The sequence below is a fragment of the Podarcis filfolensis genome (assembly GCF_964270895.1).
Source record: "Podarcis filfolensis genome assembly, chromosome: 7".
Taxonomy (NCBI): Eukaryota; Metazoa; Chordata; class Lepidosauria; order Squamata; family Lacertidae; genus Podarcis; species Podarcis filfolensis.
In genome coordinates, this window is record NC_139603.1 from 74,141,410 (window position 1) to 74,165,762 (window position 24,353).

At 40.8% G+C, this 24,353-nt stretch overlaps 1 protein-coding gene across 14 annotated transcripts in view; it reads right to left on the bottom strand.

Moving 5' to 3' along the window:
- TRPS1 (transcriptional repressor GATA binding 1) overlaps nt 1-24,353 on the bottom strand; it is a 240,413-nt gene that overhangs the window by 127,407 nt on the left and 88,653 nt on the right. For all 14 annotated transcript variants that reach the window (XM_083621857.1, XM_083621851.1, XM_083621844.1 and 11 more), the window contains one exon: nt 18,321-18,927. In XM_083621857.1, the coding sequence (XP_083477983.1) occupies nt 18,321-18,927 (607 nt within the window). The remainder of the gene's footprint in view (nt 1-18,320; nt 18,928-24,353) is intronic.

Here is a 24,353-nt window from a genome sequence, read left to right on the forward strand (position 1 = left end):
GGGTGGGGAAGCTGCTTAGTTTGGCAGAAGGAAGGCAAGTAAAAGGAAGGAGGAATATAGGAAGTAGAAACAGACGTTTTTCTTCCTGTCTCGTATCACCAGAATCTGGAGACAGTTAACAAAGCAGAATGGTTTTAGAATCAGGATGAACAGAAGTACTTCTTGACGTAGTGCACAGTGAAGATTATAGAATAACCTGGCACAAGCTAAGGCGATGTTCAGCAATTTACATGGCTTGGAAAAGGAGATTAGAATATTCCATTAAAGAGATAGTCATCAATGGCTACATGCAAGCTACTAGCAATTGAGGAACAACAGGAGAGGACAACTATCCATTTGTCCTGTTTGTAGACTTCCCACAGGTATTTGGGAATTCCTTGTCCCAAAGTGAAGTACATAAAGTCCCAGAGAACAAAGGTATACTTTAAAAGGGCAGAGTGACTCTTAGCCTGGACTATCAATGAAAGCTTGTGATATTTTGGCAAGAGAAGTGAACAGGCTTAAAATTGTGCTGTATGTTATTGTCCACTCCTGACCTTATGTGAATTACATGTGAGAAACAAGGCACACCCTGCAGGCTGCTTATTCTCCAAATAAAACATGGAGTGACTTTTGCTAATGAAATCCTGCTACCATTTGCAAAACCCCACAAGCATTTAGAGCACCTTTCTCAAAAAGACTTCAGGCCAAAACTTACTGCAAATGTCAAACTTCTAAGCTGGGTGTCGAATATAACATTTTGAAAATCTGAAATCAAATTTAGGAAGAGTGAGGCAATCACCTCAGGCTGCCAGCTGCAGCAGCCACTGGCTATTCCTCATATACCCCCAGCCCTTCCTTCAGTTGCCCCATGGTCTCTACCAGGCCCAGTCTCCAAAATCTGACCTGCTGCCTCAGGTTGTTGGAAGATACTATTTTGTCATCAGTGTTGAAACAACATTCAACTGTCAGTCCAGTTGGCTTTTGTATGTGGAATTGGGAAGAAGACTCTCTTGTACTTTACCTCAGGCAGCAAAATGGCTTGAGCCAGTCTGCCTGTAATGTAACACCACATGATGTGTTTCCTCATGTATGAGGTCAGACTATTTGTCATTGAAACCGTATATTGTTGGCAACAACTCTCCATATTTTCAGGCAGATGTCTTTCTTATCAGCTGAACCTTCTAACTGGAGATGCTAGGGATCTGAACCTGGGGCCTTTTACATTCAAAGTATGTCATCTACCATGACATACTTGGTAGGTATGGTCACTCCCCAAACTGTAGCGACCTACACATTAAATGGATAACGTGGAGGACACAATCTATGTCGTCTGTTGTAGCTCCATATTTGGGGTTTTCCAAACTCCCTTCAGTTGTTACAGACTCTAGAAACTTGAATGGAATGGGTGGAATGCAACATCACACTAAGGTGACTGTCCTGTCAGCAATAGCATTTCTGCTTGCCAGAAAAACAGATCTCCACATTCCTCCCCCATGTTCTGGGGGTTCTCTCAACCGAGAGGTGCAATTTGGAGAGGGTGCAAGGTGAGGGGAGAGTACCACTGTTGTTAGTAGGACTCATTGCTTTCGCTTTCACTAGCACAACTTAGTTGAATCTGTCCTTGATCATTTGTGCCAACCTAGGCAAGGAATTTATGTGCTCCCCCATCCCCACCCCAAAACACACACTTAACGTTCAGTTCTCCCATACTGAAGTGGGGGGGCATTCCTTCTACATCCCAGATCAAAACGACTTAGGCTGCCGTCCTAACTGCACTTACCTGGGAACAAAGACTTGCTTCTGAGTAGCCTTGGTTAGGGTTGCGCTGTGAGTCACACCAAGACAGTCACGTAGCTGTTTGGGTCCTTCTTTTGAAGCTCTTCATACTCCTTTAACTGCTGTCCACACCCAACACTTATCCAACACCAATTAGCCTTAAGACCTCACTGATAGTTTCTGTTTCATAACTGCATGGATGCTGAGCATCCGTGAGAAATTCATCAAACATACCTCAGAGGTTCTTGGGGCAAGGCCATTCTAAATGAAATTCTCATTTTAAAAGTATAGCTGAATTCATTGCAAGTGGGGAAAAGTCTATTTCCAGTAAGTTTATTACCATGTACATCACATTAAGGGAAGCCTGGGGCAGACATAATATATCCTATATTTACGTGGTTCCAAAGGGCTTTTTGAAATATTTATATATAATGTTTTATGTTGACTCCAGATGCTCCCTTTGTTGTGTTAGATAGGAATATCTGATGTTCATTAGCAGTTACCTCGGAAAGATTCCTAGTTGCGTGCAAGAGGAAAATAGTTTGACGACTTGTAACAACAGATTTCCCAAACAAAGAAAATGTGCCCTTTGATTGATTTCGGGGTGCTATTAGTTTAAACCACATCATGCATTATGTATCATTTGTGCTTTTTTTTTTTAACAACTACAAGTAAAAAGAAGGAGGCTAACGTTCAATCTGGTGTAGTGTTGCAGGGATGGCTATCCTGTGCCCCACAACATCATCTTTCCCAACTGTTGTTCAATGTGGCTGGCGCTGATGAGAGTTGGAGTACAAAACCACCTAGAGGGCCACTCTACGCTCTAGAATACTGGAGTCAAATTCTCCTTACCTTCGGGTGGTCACAAGGTCGCTTTTTTTTGCTTTTTTTCACATTTATCTCCCACCTATACTCCAATGAGCCCAAGGCAGTGCATACGGTTCTTTCTCTAGCTTTCGTCTTCTTCACAACAACCTTGTGAGGTAGGTTAGGCTGGCAGATGGTGATTGACCCCAAGTCACCCAAGTGAGTTTTCATGGTTGAGTGGCTTGGGTAAAAAAGAAGAGTTTGGATTTGATATCCCGCTTTATCACTACCCTAAGGAGTCTCAAAGCGGCTAACAATCTCCTTTCCTTTCCTCCCCCACAACAAACACTCTGTGAGGTGAGTGGGGCTGAGAGACTTCAGAGAAGTGTGACTAGCCCAAGGCCACCCAACAGCTGCAGGTGGAGGAGCGGGGAAGCGAACCTGGTTCACCGGATTACGAGTCTACCGCTCTTACCCACTATACCACACTGGCTCCCAAAAAAAGGCAGTGAATATACTGAACTATAATCTCACAATTTATGGGGATTGAATGAGGATATTGCCATATCATAGATAATATGTCGATTATCCCTAGTCTCACTGCCAGAAACTCCACCAAAACTACAGGGAGACCAGAGCTCTGGAAGCAGAGAGAGGGCCTGTAAAAGCCCTGAGTCAATCACCTGAGTCAGCATTCTATTCCAAGAGCCAAGTGAAATGTTTGGCAAAATTAACTAGAGTTTCTCACAATATAAGCTGGAAATCATGGGGGAGTAGATCAATTGAAATTAAAGGACATAACTTGGCTATGTTAATTAATTTCAATCGGTCCGCACTATGTGAAGCTTAGTTGAATGCTACCCACATCATTTTCAAAGCCTATTCAAGTTCAAACAGATCGTTGCAGCTGCAGTTATCATCCTTCTTTTTGGAATTTCTGGAGATAAGACTTGAGAGGTCTAGGTTCATGATCCTGCTCAACCATCAGGTCTCCCAGCTTTACATATCCACCTCATGAGGAATGATGTGAAAAAAGATCAAAGCAGCAATGCTAAGATACAGTGTGGCTGCTTAATGCCATTGATTTCCACAGAATTCGAACCTATATAAAAACTGAACAGCATTGTGTAATGGTAATTAATAACAATCCTCAAAGGCATCAGACTCCAAACTCATTTTTGTGGGAGTTTACAAAGGCTGAATAAAATTGCCACATCCACTTGTCTTCAGCTGAGGACATGTCAAACACATTTCAAGAAACCATCACTATTTTTTTAAAAACGGGTGTTCTACACTCATTCAATGCTTCTTTTTCATCTTGTCATTGGCTGTGGAATTTGCAGTCAACTTAGTGACAGTAATCTCTCCCACCCCTTTCTGTTATTTCTAAGAAGGCACAGAATGCATGAGCCTGAAAAATGAAATAATATTCAAGACCCTGAAGTGTTCACGCATACAATCTGTTAATAAGGCCTAGTGAAGGCTGTGTATGTGTGTGGAGGGGTTGCGGCGGGGAGATATCAAGAAAAGATCATCTCTATTTTGGAAATGAATGGATGCAGGAAATTCTGCCATCCTGAGGGACAAAGAGAGTAACATGCAGTTGACACACGTTAAAACACTGAGAAGTGACACTGTCATTTCGCTAGACCAGCATTACAAGCATGTTGTTTTTCCAGTTCCAACCTTATTTCCATAGGCTATTCACACCATCCTGACCTAACATGACTAGTTGTAAATCCATTTGTTTGTGTCAAAAGTGTCATCACAGCTCAGTAAGCCACAGATGTCGCAGTGTTAAAAGACTGGATTAAAATAAAAAATAATGAAGAAATCAGTGTTTATTGAACATTTGGTTTGAGTCATTATGAATAACATGCTTTTCAGACTACAGACATATCCCTCTCACACTGCTCAATTCTCTTTTTCTACCTCCCACCTTTCCTTCTGATTCCTGATTAGGATTTCAGCAGTAGGAGTTTCAGGCTTCAGGCTGTGTGCCCACAACATCCATACACTGGGAGCCGGGGTGTGTGTGTGCCCCACTTCCACAACTTAGTATTCTACAACAGTCATACATGTTGTGGCAACAACCAGGGCTTGAAGACAGACACCCTACTGCTTCTATGGTCCCTAAAAGCTGTATCCAGAGCTGTATTCCTTCTTTCTTGTTAAAGAAGGACTAGTTGCAGGGGCCTGATTCTTACCCTTGTGTTTCTGGGGTTGCCTCTGAGGAAGTGGGTTGGCTCAACTGGGTTTTGCTCATGAAACCTTAAACACGATATAAGAAAAGTCTTGCTGTCAGATCAGGTCACTAACCCACCAAGTCCAGAATCCTAATTCCACAGTTGCCAAACAGATGCCGTTCACTGGAAGTTTTTGTGCAGAGGTAAGATGGCCATCTGTCATGGATGTTTTAGTTGAGATTCCTGAACTGCAGGGGGTGGGATTTGATGACCCTCGGGATTCCTTCCAACTCTACAATTCCATGGTGCTATGAATATTTAGAAGTAAGATTGTATACCTATGAAGCCCACTATGTTGTCTCCTGGGGAATGTTGCCAGGTGGGTTCTTAGATGTATCGTTTCTCCCAAAACTTCATGGGGATACTGTTTAGTACAATGATGGCCAAACTTGGCCCTCCAGCTGTTTTGGGACTACAACTCCCATCATCCCTAGCTAACAGGACCAGTAGTCAGGAAGGATGGGAATTGTAGTCCCAAAACAGCTAGAGGGCCAAGTTTGGCCATCACTGGTTTAGTATATTAGTGAGGGTATTTGAAAAGGACCAGAAATGTTCAGCTCCCAGTTAACCAGCTGCCCCAGGTGATCAAGGAAGCAGGCTGTTCCTACTCTATGCTCCCGTCAGCCCACCACTTGCTTGTTCATGGCCTCCATGCCGACAGAGCTGTACCAGAAGGTCCAGGAAAGCCCTTTAAAAGGCATGGCTGCCCATAAAAATGGCTGCGATTTCCAACACACGAACTGTAGCAATGCATGTCATGTTGCTATTACTGTTAGACTGGTCACCAGGGATGATTACTATTATTGGTTTTATATGCTGTGTTATAGTGTGATCTAAACATACATACTCAGAATTAATGCACACTGAGTTCAAAGGACTTCTTTGTGCTTTAATAACTGAGTTTAGTTAGTTATACAGTTCTTGATATTTCTGTAACTTTATATATAAAGTACCCGGAAGCTGTGCCAAACACTCCGAACGATGCAGCACACATTTTTTAACACACATTAACAAAAACTCTGTGTGTGCAGCATTCACACAGATGCTCTGCCTAATCACTCAACAAATCAAGTACGGTGGTACCTCAGGTTACATACGCTTCAGGTTACATACGCTTCAGGTTACAGACTCCACTAACCCAGAAATAGTACCTTGGGTTAAGAACTTTGCTTCAGGATGAGAACAGAAATTGTGCAGTGGCGGCGCAGCAGCAGTAGCAGGAAGCCCCATTAGCTAAAGTGGTGCTTCAGGTTAAGAACAGTTTCAGGTTAAGAACGGACCTCCGGATCAAATTAAGTACTTAACCCGAGGTACCACTGTATGGGTATCGGGTTTTCGTGTCCCACGAATTCAAAGATGGGCCTCATACAAGAAACAAGTGACAATACGAAGGCTACTGAAACACACACACACCTCAGAAAAGGCCACTGAGTGATTTAGCAATTCTGGAGCCTACAAAACAGCCTGTTGCTTTGAAGGAAAAGAAAACCCCTGAATGGACATGATTGCCAGAACTAGTACAAATGGGACTGGGTTGTATCCTTATTTTCCCTTGCAACCTGGCCAAGAAATCTAATTTTCAGTTTGTACGCTATCAAGAATGGATAGGCAGATGGGCTCCGTTGAAACATTTCTTGCCATCTGCTGATAAACTGAAAGTGGAATGCTGTTTTTTTTTTAAAAAAAAATGACAGAAAACACTTTTTTCAGTCTGAAATATGGTAAAATGCCTTTTGGCAGTTCTCGTTATTGATTGCATTAAAGGCTGTATTGATCACACTTTGTTTTCAATCTAATAAATTATAGCCCTTCAGGTTGCAAAAATGTGCACGGCTATTCATGAACAGCTATTAGCACTCGCAGCTCTAATGCTAGCTGAAGCACATCACATTCTTCATGAAACATTTAAGTTTAGATCTCTTCGCTTGCAAAGAGCAATTGTAAGCATTCACTCTAATCTTTGCTTAACAGCGTGTCAAGGAAGAAACATTTTAAAAACCTGTCCAAACAGCAAAACAGAGCAAGGGTAACATTTATTTCATTTAGCAACAACAACAACGTTTTTGTAGATAAGGATACATTTAAAAGCACAATTGGGAACGTCTGTGCGCGCTTTAATACTTTGCAAGAGAAGAAAAAGGGCAGATTATTATACAGTGGTATCTCGGGTTAAGAACTTAATTAGTTCTGGAGGTCCATTCTTAACCTGAAACTGTTCTTAACCTGGAGCACCACTTTAGCTAATGGGGCCTCCTGCTGCTGCTGCGCCGCCAGAGCATGATTTCTGTTCTCATCCTGAAGCAAAGTTCTTAACCCGAGGTACTATTTATGGGTTAGCGGAGTCTGTAACCTGAAATGTCTGTAACCTGAAGCATCTGTAACCCGAGGTACCACTGTACTGGGCATTTAATTCAGCTTCTTGAATAGTAGATTGTAGAGTTTGAAAGGACCCCAAGGTTCATCCAACCCCCTGCAATGCATTCTGGTTAACAGAATCCCCACTTTCATTTAAACAAACAGAAGAAAAGAAAGTCAGTTTATCCATAAACCTATGTTTTTACAATTACCATTGATGGAATGGAGTGGATGATGCGTCCTACCTGTTGGTTTAATTTGTTCCTCCTCTTTAATAAAGCTTCATTAAAAGTGTAATTTTTCAAAAAAAAAAACCCCACAATATTTGATTCCTTATTCATGAGAATCTATGCTTGGACAATCACATATGATATCTTAGACGCCAGAGGACAGCTGAAAAGTTTTTTTTGTGGTCAAGAGTCCGGATTCAATGTCCTTCAATGCTCTTTCCCATTTGTTCAAAGATTAAACACTTTAAAGTACAATGTATTCCAAAAAAGGAGATTCTAAGTAATGCTGAGTTGCTGTCTCTAGCTTATGCCTTTTATTTATATTTCATTCTATCACATGGATAGAATAGTTCATCATATACATAATGTCTACAATTATACCAGCTGCAAACTTACCTGGGCAGAAATAGCCTGGCTTTCGTTATCCTGGGCTCTGGTAACCTCCATATACATTTAATGTGCTATAAGTGTGAATGTATTTGAAGACTATTTGGAAACTGAAGTTAGTAATCTAACAGATATATTCTGCAACACTTGGAACTGGATGCTATCTTCACATTGCACTTGTGCTATTGCCAACTGCACTGGCTCACAATCCATTTTGGGGCCCAATTAAAAGTGCTGTTTTTCACCTGGAAAGCCTTTAGGATCAGGGAACTTTTAGGACCACCTGTCTCCCTATCTACCTACTTGTACATTCAGGTCTCTTGTGGAATATGTTCTGCAGGCGCCACTGCCATCTGAGGTTTGGCGGGTGGCAGTGCCTCAGTTGTGGAACATTCTCCCCAAAGAGTGAAACTATTCTTGTCCCTCTGCTTGAAGAGGAATCCAAAGTCTGAAACAGGCTTCCTCAACCTCGGCCCTCCAGATGGTTTGAGACTACAATTCCCAGCATCCCTGACCACTGGTCCTGCTAGCTAGGGATCATGGGAGTTGTAGGCCAAAAACATTTGGAGGGCCAAGGTTGAGGAAGCCTGGTCTGAAAAAAACACAGTCCATGGTAGCTTACCATGCAGGTCCCAGCCTCAGACCTCAAGCTTTGGGGTTTAAACTTCCCAGTCTAATGCACGCACACAGGTGTTTAAAGAAGCATGTTAGATGGGTGTGTTCACTCCAGGAAGGACTGACGCAACATAGATGTGCATGTAGCATGCTCGGTGTGGCTCTGCCTTTGTATCCTTCCTTATCTCTGAGGCTGAAGGGAATGTTTATGTAAAACAACAACTGAGCATAGCAACTGTTGTGTTTCCAAATCTACACCCGTCACAAAAACAAATGTATACCTGTGCATAAACACCTAACCTGAAAGTTGTCATGCACAGCCATTTTGGGGACCCCCCTCCCCAATTCTACACCATCTGAGGCAGCTTTCAGGAGGCAAAACCAAACTGATTAAGGGGTGGTGAAGTTTTCAGTCCTTGAAGGCATCAAAGGATTTCAAAATAAGCCCAAATTTAAAACTTCTGCAAAGCCTAATATAGTTTTCCATTATGGAAAAATCAGTAGGCTCAACACATGCTCTTTTGCTTTTAAAACCATTACGATCGAGTCTATAAAACATTTGACTAATATCTCTGATCAGTGCCTGATGCAAAAAGGGGAGGAATGGAGTTTAGAATTTTAATTAAGAATACTCCCCCCTTCCTTTCCATTTTGGTTCTTTGCAGCTAATAAACAAATGTGCACACATGCACACACACCCCCAAGCAAGTGCCAAGTCACTTAGAAGAATCAGAAGCCTGCAACATTTTAGCTGACATTAAGCTCCAGATGTAAAGTGTGACGTGTACAATGTTGTGTGTGTGTGTGTGTGTGTGTGTGTGTGTTTGCTTGTTAAGTAAAAACCTTTTTAATGAAGGGCTGGAGGGATCTATGCTGATTTGTATGCCAGTGGACCTTGTGACATGAAAGACTTTACGGCTCAATCTACATCCCTATGAAATTGAAATTCTTAGTTTCAGACGTTTTAGTGCAATTGAATTCCAAATAGATTAAATTGGCTTAAATCTAAGTACTTGAACTGAGTACATTAGAAGCGCTGCGTCAAATAACACATTACAGCGAGATGAGTTGTCGGAAGTTCACTATCTCACCATGAGTCAGCGGCTACCAGGATATACCCAAATACTGGCATGGGGGAATTCTGAGGTAACTGTTTCCAATTTTGTCCTCACAATAACACTGAAAGGTAGGTTAGGTTGTGAGACAATGACTGGTCCAAGGTCACCCAGTGAGCTTCATGGCTGAGTAGCGATTTGAACCTGGTCTGCCAATAAATAAGATTGACACTCTAACCACTGTTCCATGCTGGCTCTCTAGACCATGAGTAGGCAAACTAAGATCCGGCCCAATCGCCTTCTAAATCCGGCCTGTGGACGGTCCAGGAATCAGTGTGTTTTTACATGAGTAGAATGTGTGCTTTTGTTAAACATGCATCGCTGGGTTATTTGTGGGGCATAGAAATTCATTCATTTCCCCCCCCTTCAAAATATAATCCGGCCCCCCACAAGGTCTGAGGGACAGTGGACCGGCCCCCTGCTGAAAAAGTTTGCTTGTTCAAGGGTTTCCCAAACTTTGGTCTCCAGCTGTTTTTGGACTACTATTCCCATTATTCCTGACCACTGGTCCTGCTAGCTCAGGATTATGGGAGTTGTAGTCCCAAAACAGCTGGAGATCCAAATTTGGGATATCCTGCTCTAGATGGATACACCACACGGTAAACACACATAAACAGCATACAGGAAATACAACTTTCTCCTCTCCCCCTGCCCCCCCAAGATGTATTTCAAGCACCTTACACCACAAACATGAAAGGCAGCTGGTTATGTGCATGCATCAGAAGAACCTATAAATATTTTGAGATATTCTTCAAATGTCTTATGCAGCCTATAATAGTTATATATTAAGACTGTCTTTGATTTCATTGTTTTTCCCCTTGTACTATCTGCCTTAAAGCCTTTTAGTCATGTACAGACGGGAGAGGTGATAGCTTTGAAGTGCCCAAGCTGCAGCAAATATGCCTTTTTATTGTTGTTATTATTATGATTAAGTCTGAAGGGGTTTCGCATGTGATTTGCTGCAACTTTAGAGCAAGCTCAAAGATTCAACATAACTTCAAGGCTGCTTCGTAAAAAAAATGCGGAGGTCGCTCAACTGAACAAAGACTAGATTTCTGTAAAACAAACAAACAAGTACAGCGGAACCTCGGTTTTCGAACGTAATTGTTTCCCGAAGACCGTTCACATTCCGAAATGTTTGAAAACCGGGGATCAATGGGCGGTTGGCAAAATCCATTGAAAAAATGGAGAAACACGCCTCGGAAGCCATTCGACTTTTGAGGCGTGTTCGAAAACAGAAGCAATTACTTCCGGGGTTTTGCTGTTTGGGTTCCAAATCGTTCAGCTTCCAAGACTCTTGAAAACCGAGGTTCCACTGTAAATGTCCAGTGGCACCTTAAAAACTAAGGTGTTTATTATGGCATAAGCTTCCATGAGCCAAAGACCACTTTGTCAGATTCTATTTTCTTATAATAATTTATAGGGTGAGAAGTTGGGGAAGCACCAGATGGTCTACTTGAACCCTCACAAGGCTCTTAAACAAATGATAAACTCCACACACATGCACACACAAACACACATGCATATAAAGATGTAGTGTTATTTTTGATTTCCTTTTCTGTGTGATAGTTTCCTCACTCCCTGCAAATATAGCGCAAATGAGTCATGATAGGGTTTGTTGGGTGTTTGGGATTTTTTTTTGCTCCAAAACAGCTGTGATCAGATGCTATTTGCAGGAACAGCAACAGCAGAGATTTGCACCCCACCTAACTAAAATTAGTTTGAAGTAACCAAACTTCTCATCTGAACATATGACTGCTCCATTTTTATTTTAATAAAAATGGCATTTTCTCACACAAGAGAAATTTGTGGGCTCTTGAAAACAACACATTAATCAAAATCTTATTTCCACAAAGTTTGTGTCTTCTAAACTAAAAGTTCCCTCTCACCAGAAAGCATGTTTTAAGATTTTATATGAAGAAATATCAATATAATGCAATCAAATTTGACATATTCAGGGTGGCGTTTTTGCCACAGCAGAATGTGGACAAAGTGGCTGGAATGTATAGGCTAAACCACCATTCCCCAGCCTGGTGCCCTCCATATGTTTTGGACTAAAACTCCCATCAGTTCCAGCTAGCATGGTCAACTGTGAGGGATTATGGGAATTTTAGTTTGAAATGTCTGGAAGGTGCCAAGTTAGGTAAGGCTGGATTAAATAAAAGTTAATGGGTTGATTGTTTCTCTTCTCCTGGCAACATGCAAGAAAAGGTGAGTGAAAGTAATACATAACTAACACATTGCTTTTGAAGTGTAAAGTGCCAAAAGAACAGAAATGGAATATACAAGGGTAATGATTTTCTAAACCAGTATTGGTTTCTTGCATTTATTTCAATAGAAGCAGGTTCAGGAAAGGTAACAAAATGCTGTGATATTGCAGCATAACGCATAAGAGGCACAGTTACAAACCTGATACGCTGCCCACATCACTAGGCTTTCTTATCGAATAGGGCATGGTTAAAGACTTTTCTGACTGGCTCTGCAACAACTCAATTTATCTAGCTAATTTTGAATAAGCATTCAAACTGATGTTCTCAGCAGAATCTTATTTGTTCCCAACCCCTTAGCAACTTTGGTATACAGTACCGCTCACATTCTTTGTTCTGCAAACTGATTCACTTTTTCCTCAAGGTTTTTGATGTAACATCCAGGCACTATATTATTATATCACCACACCCGAATAATGATTTTACCACCCAATACATTTCTAGGCATTTCTTCCTGAAACATACCTAGCTGTGGCTGAGTAAATATCCAGAGGGCGAGGTTACCTCCCTACCCGATAATGCATGAACTGGATCCACACAATGCAGATACATCCACTTAAGATGGGCTGGCTTAACATTTTAAACATTGCTTTCTGCTGAACTTTGAATACTCAGTCACAAAGAATATCTCCACTTGCATGCAAATTCAACCCAGTAGTTCTGAAGTTCTGCCTAAACTAGTTTAAAACATAACAGGATTTTCAAGTTTTGGCAATTCAACAGCACGGTTGCCCCCTTTTCTTTTTAAATTGGGGGGTAATCCATCTAGCATTTGACACCAAATGTTTCCAATCAGTTTCTTTAACACTTTCCTGGTTCGGCGATTATTTTAGGGTGGTTGTCCCCCCCCCCCCGATGCAGTTTATACTTAGAAGTTAAGTTCTCTACATCCCCAAACACTGAATTGTGGAAACAGGTGCTTCTAACAAAGCCAGAGGAGTTCGGCAGTGCTTTGACCCAACATAGCTATGTGCATTAGTAAGACACAGCACCCGCTGAGTTTCCTTCAGTTAATTAGAGAACCCGTATGGCAAGGAATAGCCTTGACTATAAATACTTCCTGAAAGATTCCTAACAGAGTCAAAGGAAATGAGGGGAAAATGAAATGCAGCTAAAGGGAAACTATTTCAGATGTTCCTCCTTTCAACAAGCTATGATTTTGAGGATACTGAGGCCTGGGTTACATTGTGCGAGATCTTTCAGAGAAACCAAAAGCTAGCGCAGAAATAATATGCACAAAATTAGGGCATTCGTTAAAATACTTCTTAATTCTATTGGTTTCCAATGGAAAGTCAGAAATAACTTTGAAGTGTTCATTGGGTGTACTCCTAGCTAAGTGTGCATTGGATTGAAGTCTCTTTCCTACTGATTTCGAAGCGTGAACTGCTTTCTTAAAATTTTCCCATTTACAATCAATGGGATGTTAAAGGAGATGTATTTTCTGTTTTCTGTATCCATATTCCTGTATACAAGCCAGAGGCAGGGAACCGTACTTTAGCCTAAAGCACACACACCCTTTCTGGGCAACAGGGAGGGACCCGAGCCAACAGTGGACATAGCAATGAATATAAATTTTAACTTTGTACATTAGCCTAGTTTCTACACATATTTCTTTCTATCCTCAGTTGAGGGAAGCAAGAGTTCAAGGACACATTCCATCCTGGCAAAAAACATCCAGGGAGGATATGAAGCAAGACTGGAGAAAGGTATTGCACAGGGCAAGAAGATAGCGAATGATAAATTATCCTTAAACTGCAACTTGGTCTCCCCACCCCCCCACCCCAAAAAAAATCAGATTGAATACGGCAAGTTAGAACTCTATAGATTTCCTTTTTCTCGTGCCAGTGATTTCCTACAGATCATTATTTCATGCCACATTCAAAAATACATCAAAATAAGTGATGTTTTTGATATAGCTGATCCTTTTCTTCAAATACTCCCCCCCCACCCCCAATGTATCCTGCTGAATGGCAAGGAGACAAGTTTGCAATTCCATAGTTTCCCCCAGTACTTCTGTGTGCAGCAGAGGCGTCTGCAAGTTTTGCACTGCCTGAAATGACAGCATGGGGCTTGAGTCTGCCCACTGCCTCCCCCTCAGGCAACCTACAGCTACCTATGTCACTACTGTGCAGGAAAACAGCTACCCCAGAACCCAGAGATTACCAAAGACTTGCAAGATATGCGTTTGCATAACATACTGGTTAAATAAAATGAGCTAAGGAGTCCCAGATACAATCATTACCTGATGCAGGCAACCATTTCTCAGCCTCAACCCTTCTTCCCATATATGCAATATAGGAATAATAATGCCAACCTACCTTACAGCTTCTTTGTATAACTGAGATGATTTATGTGCTACACAATGTTGGCCAAACTCAGAGTAGAGCCACTGAAATCAACGAGTCCACTGATTTCAACTGGTCTACTCTGAGTACAACTCAGCTGGATATGCCCCTATACGTTAAAATGCTTTGAGCACTGAGAAAAGGCATTATATAAAATACTAAATATAATTAACCAGGCAACTTGCTTTATTTGAAATCAATTTAGCACGCTTGCCCAGAAGAAAGAGTTCTCAAAGCAGTAAACAAGGTTGCTTCACTCAGTCGCTACTAAAACAGCAGCCAAAGCTTCCTCTACCACTCAAAAGAACATTTTTGCATATCAATAGACTCATCCTGTATCAACAAACCTTTAAAAGATAAATTGCAGCCAGGCTAAAGAAGAAAGGGATAGAAATATCGATATTGTGGAGTGCTGGAAGATATTTTTGTGCTTGGTTTTCTAAAATGTAAAAACATCCCAGGGAAAGAGTGGGGGAAAATACTAACTAAAATGAAGTAATTCTACCCAATATTCTATAACAACTTTCTGGTATATGTTCACTTTCTACACAGTTGAAAATCTTGACAATCTCTACACTGGCATAATGCCCGGTGCTTTTTTTATGGAGGGACGCAGGGGTACACATACCCCTAAACATTTTGTGAATCTTTGTACTTTTGTCCATTCACTGTATTTATTTTTCCCAATTTGAACTATAAAATGTTGATTTTCTGGGGTCAAAATGAGAGTACCCCTAAACATTTTTAAAGAAAAAAGCACTGATAATGCCAAACCATAGATTGTTCTCCTTTGACATGGTAAGTTATTATTTTTCAATACCAGCACCTTAGTTAAGGATTGGTCACAAAGCAGGATTTGAAACCATGGTTTCAGTTGAAATAAGAACATATTTGCATGTTAAAGTCAATTAAGGTAACTAATGCCATCCCCGCCCCCGCCAGGTGTTATGCCATACCAAACAAATGCCTGTAATCCCCCTGCCTCATTTTTGTAGTCTAAGATATGAAGCAGAAACATGTTTCTGAATCTTATGGTTGGACACAACTTTGTACAAACGAGCATTTTAAAAATTGGCTGTAGACGCTGATCACCACACGAAAACACACGCACAAGCCTGCTGCATGAAGAATTCATTTACCCAAAGTAATAGCAGAATTCATGCCCCTGTATATGCTGATGAATAGTAACATGAATGAATTGTGTATATTTATCTACCTACCTGCATCTAGCTGAGGGGTTTTCCTATGGCTGGAAAGGAAGAAGAATAAGCCTTCCTAAAGTCCCTGTCTGCTGAATTTCCTAAATAAAGATGAATGCCATCCCAATGTGTCCATCCCTCCAAAAAATTAGCCTCAGCTCTAGCAGTGAAAATGCCACAAGTCAATCGCACACTGGAGTATCTGCACCTAAATACACGCAAATGCTCACTTAAATGCTAGACAACCCCATAGCCGGGAGATGCACGGCTCTGCAGAGAAGGCAAAAAAATCAAGGATCTGGTTCCTATTTTGACACTGATCTGCTCTTTGACCTTCTTTGGTACATTTATAGCACCTGCTAAAATGTTCATGTGTTTCTGCTTTGTCCATCTTTAGAAATCTTTGATATCTAAAGGTAAAACAAAAAGCTATGTCTCTTATCCCCCACACCACTAATTACATGGTTACCAACTTCATTTAGATACTTTAAACAAACAAACAAATAACATGCAAAAAGATAGCTTTGTTTATTTGAAACTCCCCAAAGGTTTGCCCACACCCCAGAATAGCGAACAGCAGGCTTTTCTGCAAGGAAAAAGATTTGCTCCTCAACATGCAATGTTCTCGTTCCTTTCATTCGTACTTGTACTGAATTCTAATCTTGTAAAACTGAAAAGGTTTGCTAACTGAATATATTTTATTTAAAGACCTCCTGCTTCTTCCCAAGGCCAGCACAATACTTTTTGCAGCCTGACGCAGAGCTGCCATTGGCAACCTCCTGCAAGTCAAGGTACCTATGGCTGGTCAAGTTATTTTGACACCTATGGCAAAAAAAATCCCTTTTCCTCCTTGCTCTCTGGCAAAATATAATATTTTATACCACTCCAATCCATATCAAAATATGCAAGAATGCTACAACCCTCTCCACAATATTGCAATATTAGTGAGTAGCAGGGCTGTCCCAATACCTGAGGTGAACCACTGAATGACAACCCCTCCCCTGCAGGGAAGAAGGGGTTAGTGAAGAAGACGTACCATATTTTTTTGCTCTATAAGACTCATTTTTTCCCTCCCAAAATGTAAGGGGAAATGTGTGTGTGTCTTATGGAGCGAATGAAGGCTGCGCAGGTATCCCAGAAGCCAGAACAGCAAGAGGGATCGCTACTTTTGCTGCGCAATGATCCCTCTTGCTGTTCTGGCTTCTGGGATTCAGAATATTGTTTTCCTTGTTTTCCTCCTCCCAAAACTAGGTGCATCTTATGGTCTGGTGCATCTTATAGAGTGAAAAATACGGTACATCATGAACAAGGGGAGAATACACTGGTATCTCTGCCCCTGTAGATCATGCCCCCTGAGCTTGCCTCACTTTGCCTCATGGGTGGGCCGGCCCTGGTGAGTGGTAAGAATTAATAAAACATACTGTGTAATTGACATAGCTCAGTTTATTCTGAATATTTTGATTTTAGATTGGAAGACTAGCTGCTCTAACAATAGAACTCTTATTTTTGTTTTGTTTTTCTTTCGAGAGAAAATAGGTCAGCTATTCTCAGTTAGCTTTCTCAAATGCTTCTTTTTCTCTGAACAAAGCTCTCCTTCGGGATGTTTCCCAAATAAACCAAAATGAAATATGTTGAGGTTGGACTTTGTGATGTGAGCGTTCCATACACATAGAGCAAGCCCAACAGGTAAGCAAAGGTTAGACCCACTCCATACTTCATTGGAGCAAACCGAACTACACTTTCATTGCCAAATCACACTGAATAATGCTTACTGGACTCATTCATTATGCAATCAGTTCTTGGTATCTCCAAGGTGGGATCATTTTGAGCCAGATCTATAATGCCTACTTCCTGGCAACGCTACAGCAAAAAACCGTTGATGGTGGCAATGGGGAAAAGAATACCTGCACCATCTAAAATTAACCTGTTAAAAAACTGTGGTACATGTAACTTAAAAAAAAAAAGGCCCAGGACTTTAACCTTTCAGCTTATGGGTCACTGCTGAACTCAATAGTGAGCATACCATGAAATACGGACTTCATTAGATCCCAAAATGGGTAATATTAAACCTGGATATGTGACTGTTTATGAGTTCTTAGAAACATAGGAAGTTGCCTTATTCAGACTTGGGCTATTAATCTATATAGTTCAGTGTTGTCTACATCGACTGGCGATGGCTCTCCAGGGTTTCAGAAGAGGGTCTCCCCAGCTTCACATAGTGATGGAGGGGATTGGACTGAAACCTTATGAAAGCCTAAGGTTCCCTGGCACCCCGAGCCACTGCCCTTCTTCCAATATAGCACTGGCAGGAAGCTAATATGTTATAAAACACATTAAATTTATAGGAGCCCACAGCTTCTGATATATATATTTTTAAGGGTAGGCCTGTAATAGGTATGGGTTTGTTTCTGAGGATTCAACAAAGATGCTTATGCAGTAGAGAGTACAAAAGTTTCACCTCCTCAATTCCTAGTTCCCAACACAACCAAACAAGCGCCAAATGTTATATTTAATTACACCATGTGTTGTACTTTTAATAAAATAAAATAAAATCCCAGACCTACTTTTCATTATTATTTGATTCAGGTTTCACATTTTCAGCTATTTGATCCAGTGACGGTTTGCTTAGCTGTGTACTGTCAAACCACCTTAAAATTTAGAAGGTGATTAGATGTTTTACTGCAACAGATGTGCAGCCTTCTGGGGTTCTGTGCTTTTCTTTTCCAAATGTAACATCATCTTGCAAAATCAGCAGGAATGATTATCGCAGTACAACCAAATTTAATGGCAAAGGCAAACAAAGATCACTTACTACTGCAACTAGCATGTATAGCTTTGTACAAATGCTCTTAAAACGATTCCTTTACAATCTACTCATGTAAGTCTGAATTGCTTCAAGTGCCAACATCAGTAATGTGTGCTTGATTGCCGAGAATCAGCTCGGAATAAATGAACCATAAACATGCACAGGCAAAAATATAAATAGAATTTCCTACCCGTAGGAGGGACTGAGATTCATCCTTCGCCTTGTTATCACCAGATCCAGGATATGGCTGAGGGAGTGGTCCAGCTTTCTCTCCGCTTCCTTGGGGCACCCCTTGCAGGAACCCCTTGGTCTCGACAGGCAAGCCATAAACAGGCCGTGCAAGATGGGCAGCTTCTACGTTTGGACTATCCCTTAAGGGCTTTGGCTGCTCTTGGCCCACAGACACTGTGGTCAGAAGGCCCAAGCTTGTTTGGGTAAAGGAAGGGCTCCCCCTCAAAATGTCCACTCCTCTCCAAGGTGCACCACGGTGATCGTCACTGGACCCATCAGGCCAACATTTCTCCTTCAGTACTTCCTTCTCGTCCAGCTTTTCCCTCTTCACTATACTTTCAGAGACGGGCTCTCCCAGTTTGGGGTCTGCACTGATCAGGCTATAGACCTTTAGGTCAATTTTGGGCTCTTCCTTGAGAGCAGCAGTCACCCCATGGCTATCTTCCCCATTGGCTGTGGTGATGTCCACCTCTTGGCAGTGCACAGTGTTGAAGTGCTCCAGTAGGGTTTGAGTATCAACAGCTGTAAAGCTGCACTGACGGCATTTGTAACAGTTATGGACTCTCCTGATAAGAGAGAGAAATGAAAGCAAAATTAATATTGCATAGCCTACATCCGTTTATTTCCCCAAAGACGCCAAAAATGCATAGAAACAAATATTTCCTGTTCCAGTAGCTTTTAACCATTCCAGCACTAGGTTCCACCTTTAAACCCAACATGCAAAATCGTATCTACTCTTCATTATTTATCTTCCTTATATATCTACCATTATTCTGTTCTAGGTCTGTTCTTCACTCTATGTCTCCTTTCCATCTCCTTCCCTAATCCTATGCAGGCACTATTGGTCCCATACTGACAAAATGCAAGAGCAAGAAAGGGGGCCTGCCCTCAATGTCACATGTTGCTTTCCAGATGTCTCCCCATACACTGCAAACATCTGTAGTGAGTGACCTTCAAGTGTATAGTTACATGTGTGAATTACAATCCGAGTGATCTGGAAGCACGAATGACCAGGGTTCCAATTCTCAAGGCAAGTCTTCATGTGCAAAGTCCCACTCCTCACAGATATTTGCACTGTACAAAAAGGCACTGGGACAGGATCCAGCAATGTGAGGACCAAGGCTAAAGTCTTGAAAATAATACTAATAATACTAACACTAACAACAACAACAATAATAAAGTGTGAATTAAATTTCTATTGATAAACAGGAAAAATGACAACAGGTAATACAAGCTTTGAAAAGAAACCATCTGTATTTAGAACGTACCGTGGAATAAAAAAAAATCAACACTTAATTTAAAACTGCTGCAAATTGAGGAGAACTAAATTAGTCTCTGCTTCTCACTATGTGAGACTTGTGGCATGACTAGCCTACATTTATTTTGGGGGAAAAGCTTTAACGGACTAAACTACAAAAGCTTAGACCAGAGGTAGTCAACATCGCCCCCTCCAAATATTGCTAGTCTACAATCCCCCTCAGCCTCAATTTGCATGGCCAATGGTCAGGAATCATGGGAAGCTGGGAACCAAAAACATATCTAGGGTACCATATAAGCTACCCTGGTTAATGGCAGAAGGTTTTTTTAGTCTTTAAGGTGCCACAAAACTGTTGTAGCCACGTGCTAGCATAGCTACCCCTCTAGAGATTCTATTATTTCAGTCCATCTCTGCCACTTCCCGAAATCTCAGTACCAAGGTTCTTTTTTAGATGAAGAGTTAAAAACGCAGCATATGAAGAACCTAATATCACAAAATTTAGTTGTATAGATTTATAATAATTTGTGGTCAGAACATACTAATTGAGAGAGACATCAGAAAGCAATGCAGTGACAGCAGAAGCCACATCTGGCAGAAGCTTGCAGGGTCTAATTCATGGGTAGGCAAACTAAGGCCCGGGGGCAGGATCCAGCCCAATCGCCTTCCAAATCCGGCCCGCGGATGGTCCGGGAATCAGCATGTTTTTACACGAGTAGAATGTGCTGTTTTATTTAAAATGCATTTCTGGGTTATTTGTGAGGCCTGCCTGGTGCTTTTACATGAGTAGAATGTGTGCTTTTATTTAAAATGCATCTCTGGGTTATTTGAGGGGCATAGGAATTCATTCATTTTCCCCCCTTCAAAATATAGTCCGGGCCCCCCACAACGACTGAGGGACATTGGACCGGCCCCCTGCTGAAAAAGTTTGCTGACCCCTGATTTATAAACCTAGCATCCCAATGTCCCCTGCAACTCGTTTCCCACTCACTCCCAGTGATAGACACCCCTATCTCCATGCTCTATGTACAGTTTTAGACTGGTACTAAATTAACTGCTAAGGGTGTGCTCTACCTCCACTCTCACAGAGAACATGTGCACTATATTCTACCTTCACTGTCTGAGACAGTATGATTCTAAATACCATTTCCTGGGAATCACAAATTGTGAAAATGCTGCTGCACTCAGGCATCTGGTTGGCCAGTGTGAGAGCAGTGCAGGACGAGATGAGTCTCTGGATTGATCCAGCAGACATTTCTTAGGTTCTTAAGTTACCTGTTCTGCCCCTGACACCTGTTATGGGCTTTTGTTGTTATTTGCTGGTTTAATTAAATGTGTTTGAAGTCTTATCGGAGCAGCTATAAAAAGGTGTTCACATCAGCAATGGAAATAGCGAGCTTTGGAAACCAAAAATAGTTCTATTTTTTAACAAATGGCTGTTAGAACTCATGGGAATTGTGCAAAATTATGGAACCTCCCTTGTTTTATTACCATATGTGTACATAGGTAAAAACTGGATGCATATCATGAAAACTGGAAACCAATGTTTATTTTTGTTGGATTTTTTCCCACAGGAATACAGTGAAACCTTGGTTCCCAAACGCCTCCGTTATCATATGTTTCGGCTCCCAAACACCAAAAACCCGGACGTAAATGCTCCAGTTTTTTAACATTTTTTGGAACCCGAACGTCCGACGCAGCTTCCGCTTGAGTGCAAGAAGCCACACCTCGGTTATCAAACGTTTCGGAAGTCAAACGGTCTTCCAGAACAGATTACGTTCGGCAACCGAGGTTTGACTGTAATACTTCAAAATAATTGTCTTTATTGTGATTCAATTTATTTTGCAACTACAGGGTTTGGATTTAATGATAAAATGGCAAACAGATTGTGAACCTGTGATATACACGTAATTTGCTGCATGGAGTTTCACTTAAATTGTCCAATTGTATTTGATAACTTTGCTTCCTTCAACAATATATGGTTCATTAAAAACAAATCAGAGCACAGGGAGCTATTGGAACTAAAACTGATTAATTCAAATGCAATTGCTTTGTGCAGGAAACAAATAGTATTTTTTCTTTTATGGAAATTATCAAGGTTTTTATTTAAGAGACTTGTCTTTTTAAAAGGAAGAGACCAGATTATGTGGTAGAGTATTACACGGTGCTGTGAAATGTGGGGCAGGGGTGGGGGTTGAGAGAAACTTGGATCAATCATAAAACTTCAACTAGGAAAGCAGGGGAATTACCTAATATGCAATCTCCAGTACAGGCAATATAAGTGTCTTATATACCTTAGAATAACACACATGCCTATTTTCATTCAAGCAGACCATGCAAAGTACTGTATTACTGAACTATGTAAAACATATGTTCCCACATTGGAACAATATGTTGCCAATTTCCTGTGTATGCCATAGTAACAGAACACGTTTTATGAGCTAACATGATACTGTTTTATTAGCATTACAGTAGCACACAGACTTCCCAGTCAGGATCAGGACCCCGGAGTGAGAGGATTTGTAATAAAATGGATTTACTTTTTTTTTCTTTCCAAAAAAGGCTTTGTCCTGTACCAAAACATCCACAAGTCTGCAACCAAATCCTTATTCCAAAAAATGCACATGCAGAAACACATCTTATGTATTGGAGTTCAACAATACTAAGGGATGTGTACGCCATAGAACAATTTTCCTATGCAAGGATCATATCTGGATAAGGAAATATTGTTACTAAACAAGCACATGAATTCACAATGCATACAATTTTGCCACAAATACAGTGCAGTTTCAACAGCTTTCCCAAACTGCGTACTTAAAATGGCAAAATACATGTGAATGTGTGTACATATGTGCTTTCTCCCATACATAAATTTTTGCAGGAAAAAATGCCACATATAAAGCAAACCAAATTAAGTGGACTGGGAGAGTAGAGTAAATGAGCCCTGGACTTTGTTATACAGGACCAAACACTTGTAAGAAATGTGTTATTGCCATAGCAACACTAGTTGCTGGAAAAATGAATGAGGAAATCTAGTCCAACTAAAGCCAGTGGCTAGGCTCCTACTGTCTTCATTAAGAACTGCATTTGGCTCACAAGCACACCCATCCTTTTAACAAGAGCTGATCCTTTTCCTCCTGTATATTATAATATACTAGGGAGTTTTTAGATAGTGCAAACTGAAAGTAGATGAGGCATGCCAAGATGCAGTTCACATCCTGGAAAGGAAGCTCAGATAGTGTCATAGCAGGAAAGGCAGGAAACCTACCAGAAGGCAGGTCTGGAAGTAAGGAAATAGGCAGACAGGCAATAAGGAAGAGTCTGGAAGAAATGCGCTGAAAGCTTTCCATAGCAATAATTTGCTCAGCAACCTCTGCAACTTAATAGCAGGCAAAGACATTGGATTGGCTCTCTGGGATCACAAGATTTCAATATCTGGAATGTTGTAATCAAGGACCAAAGTAGCTAATGTAGTAGAGTCTAGGTGTTTGGGACTACAACTCCCATTATCTTTAAAAAATGGTTATCTGGGGCTGTAGTCTTTATCTAAACTGCTACATCAAATCCATGTTTGACCACGCTGCACTGGCTACCCTTGGTTTAGAAAAGCTGCATAGTGGTTTGAACTATAGGGTTTGCCCCCCCAAAAAGCTCAATTGTCCTAAACTGCCAGAGGTTTGCTACTGTAAAGAGGGTGCCTAATGATACAGGAAGCAGGAAGTTGGTGCTGTGTCTGCTGAGCTCCTGGTTTGTGTCTTGCTCCATCCAGCCAAAAATGTGTGCCTCAAATTACCCCTTTCTCTAGACCTGATCTTAGGGCAAAATTAGGACATTTATGAAAAAAAGGTGGATATTCATACACCAATTAGACAGTGCAAATTCTTTCTGGTGTAAGGTTTTGTCTACATATTAAAGTAGTATAAATTATAATAATTCCAAACAAATGAATTGTGTGAGAGGCTAGCATTATCCATTTGCAGAGATCTACAACATTACAGTTCCTAGGATTCTGTGAAGAGCACAATGACGATTAAGCATTTTTTGAATCAGTTAAGATTTGCAATATGGATTATACCAGATTTCACAGGTTTCATTTAATGTATGAAAGCCTTAGAAAAACTGGAAGGTGACCTAAATATTTTGATTTAAATCAAACACCTAAATTGAAAACATCAGAACCCGCAATAATTTGTTACAGTACATTGACTTCAGTCTTTGGTTCAACATTAACACCCCAAATTTAATATAAATTAGGGCAAAAATGCTATTCACAGAATCAGCAATACACACCCAATAGGCATTTATTTCCTGTTGAAAATAGCCATGGAACCTACATCAGGACCAAAGTGGGTGTCAAAGGGCTAAAGCTCCACATTAGGATGCCAATTCAGATCACCCCCACAAAAATCTGGAATTTGTTTTTATAATTCATAAAATTATTAATTTAACAAATGGTATGTCATATACCTAGGCCCTTACTGATTGAGTGTGGAGAGAGAAAAGAGACTTGGTAAAATGCAAAAGTTTGATGAATTTAATTGAAGAAATATGGAAGAAAGAAACAAAGCAGGGTGTTTTTTTTACACACACACCAGTAAACTGATAAAGGCAGCAGGACATTTATGTAAATTTTACTCTCCTTTTTTAAGTTTTCTAAATATTAAAGATGAAAGAATAAATAGGATTTAAACCAGATTTTAATCAGAACCACATCTGGGATTTTTGTAAACAATCTAC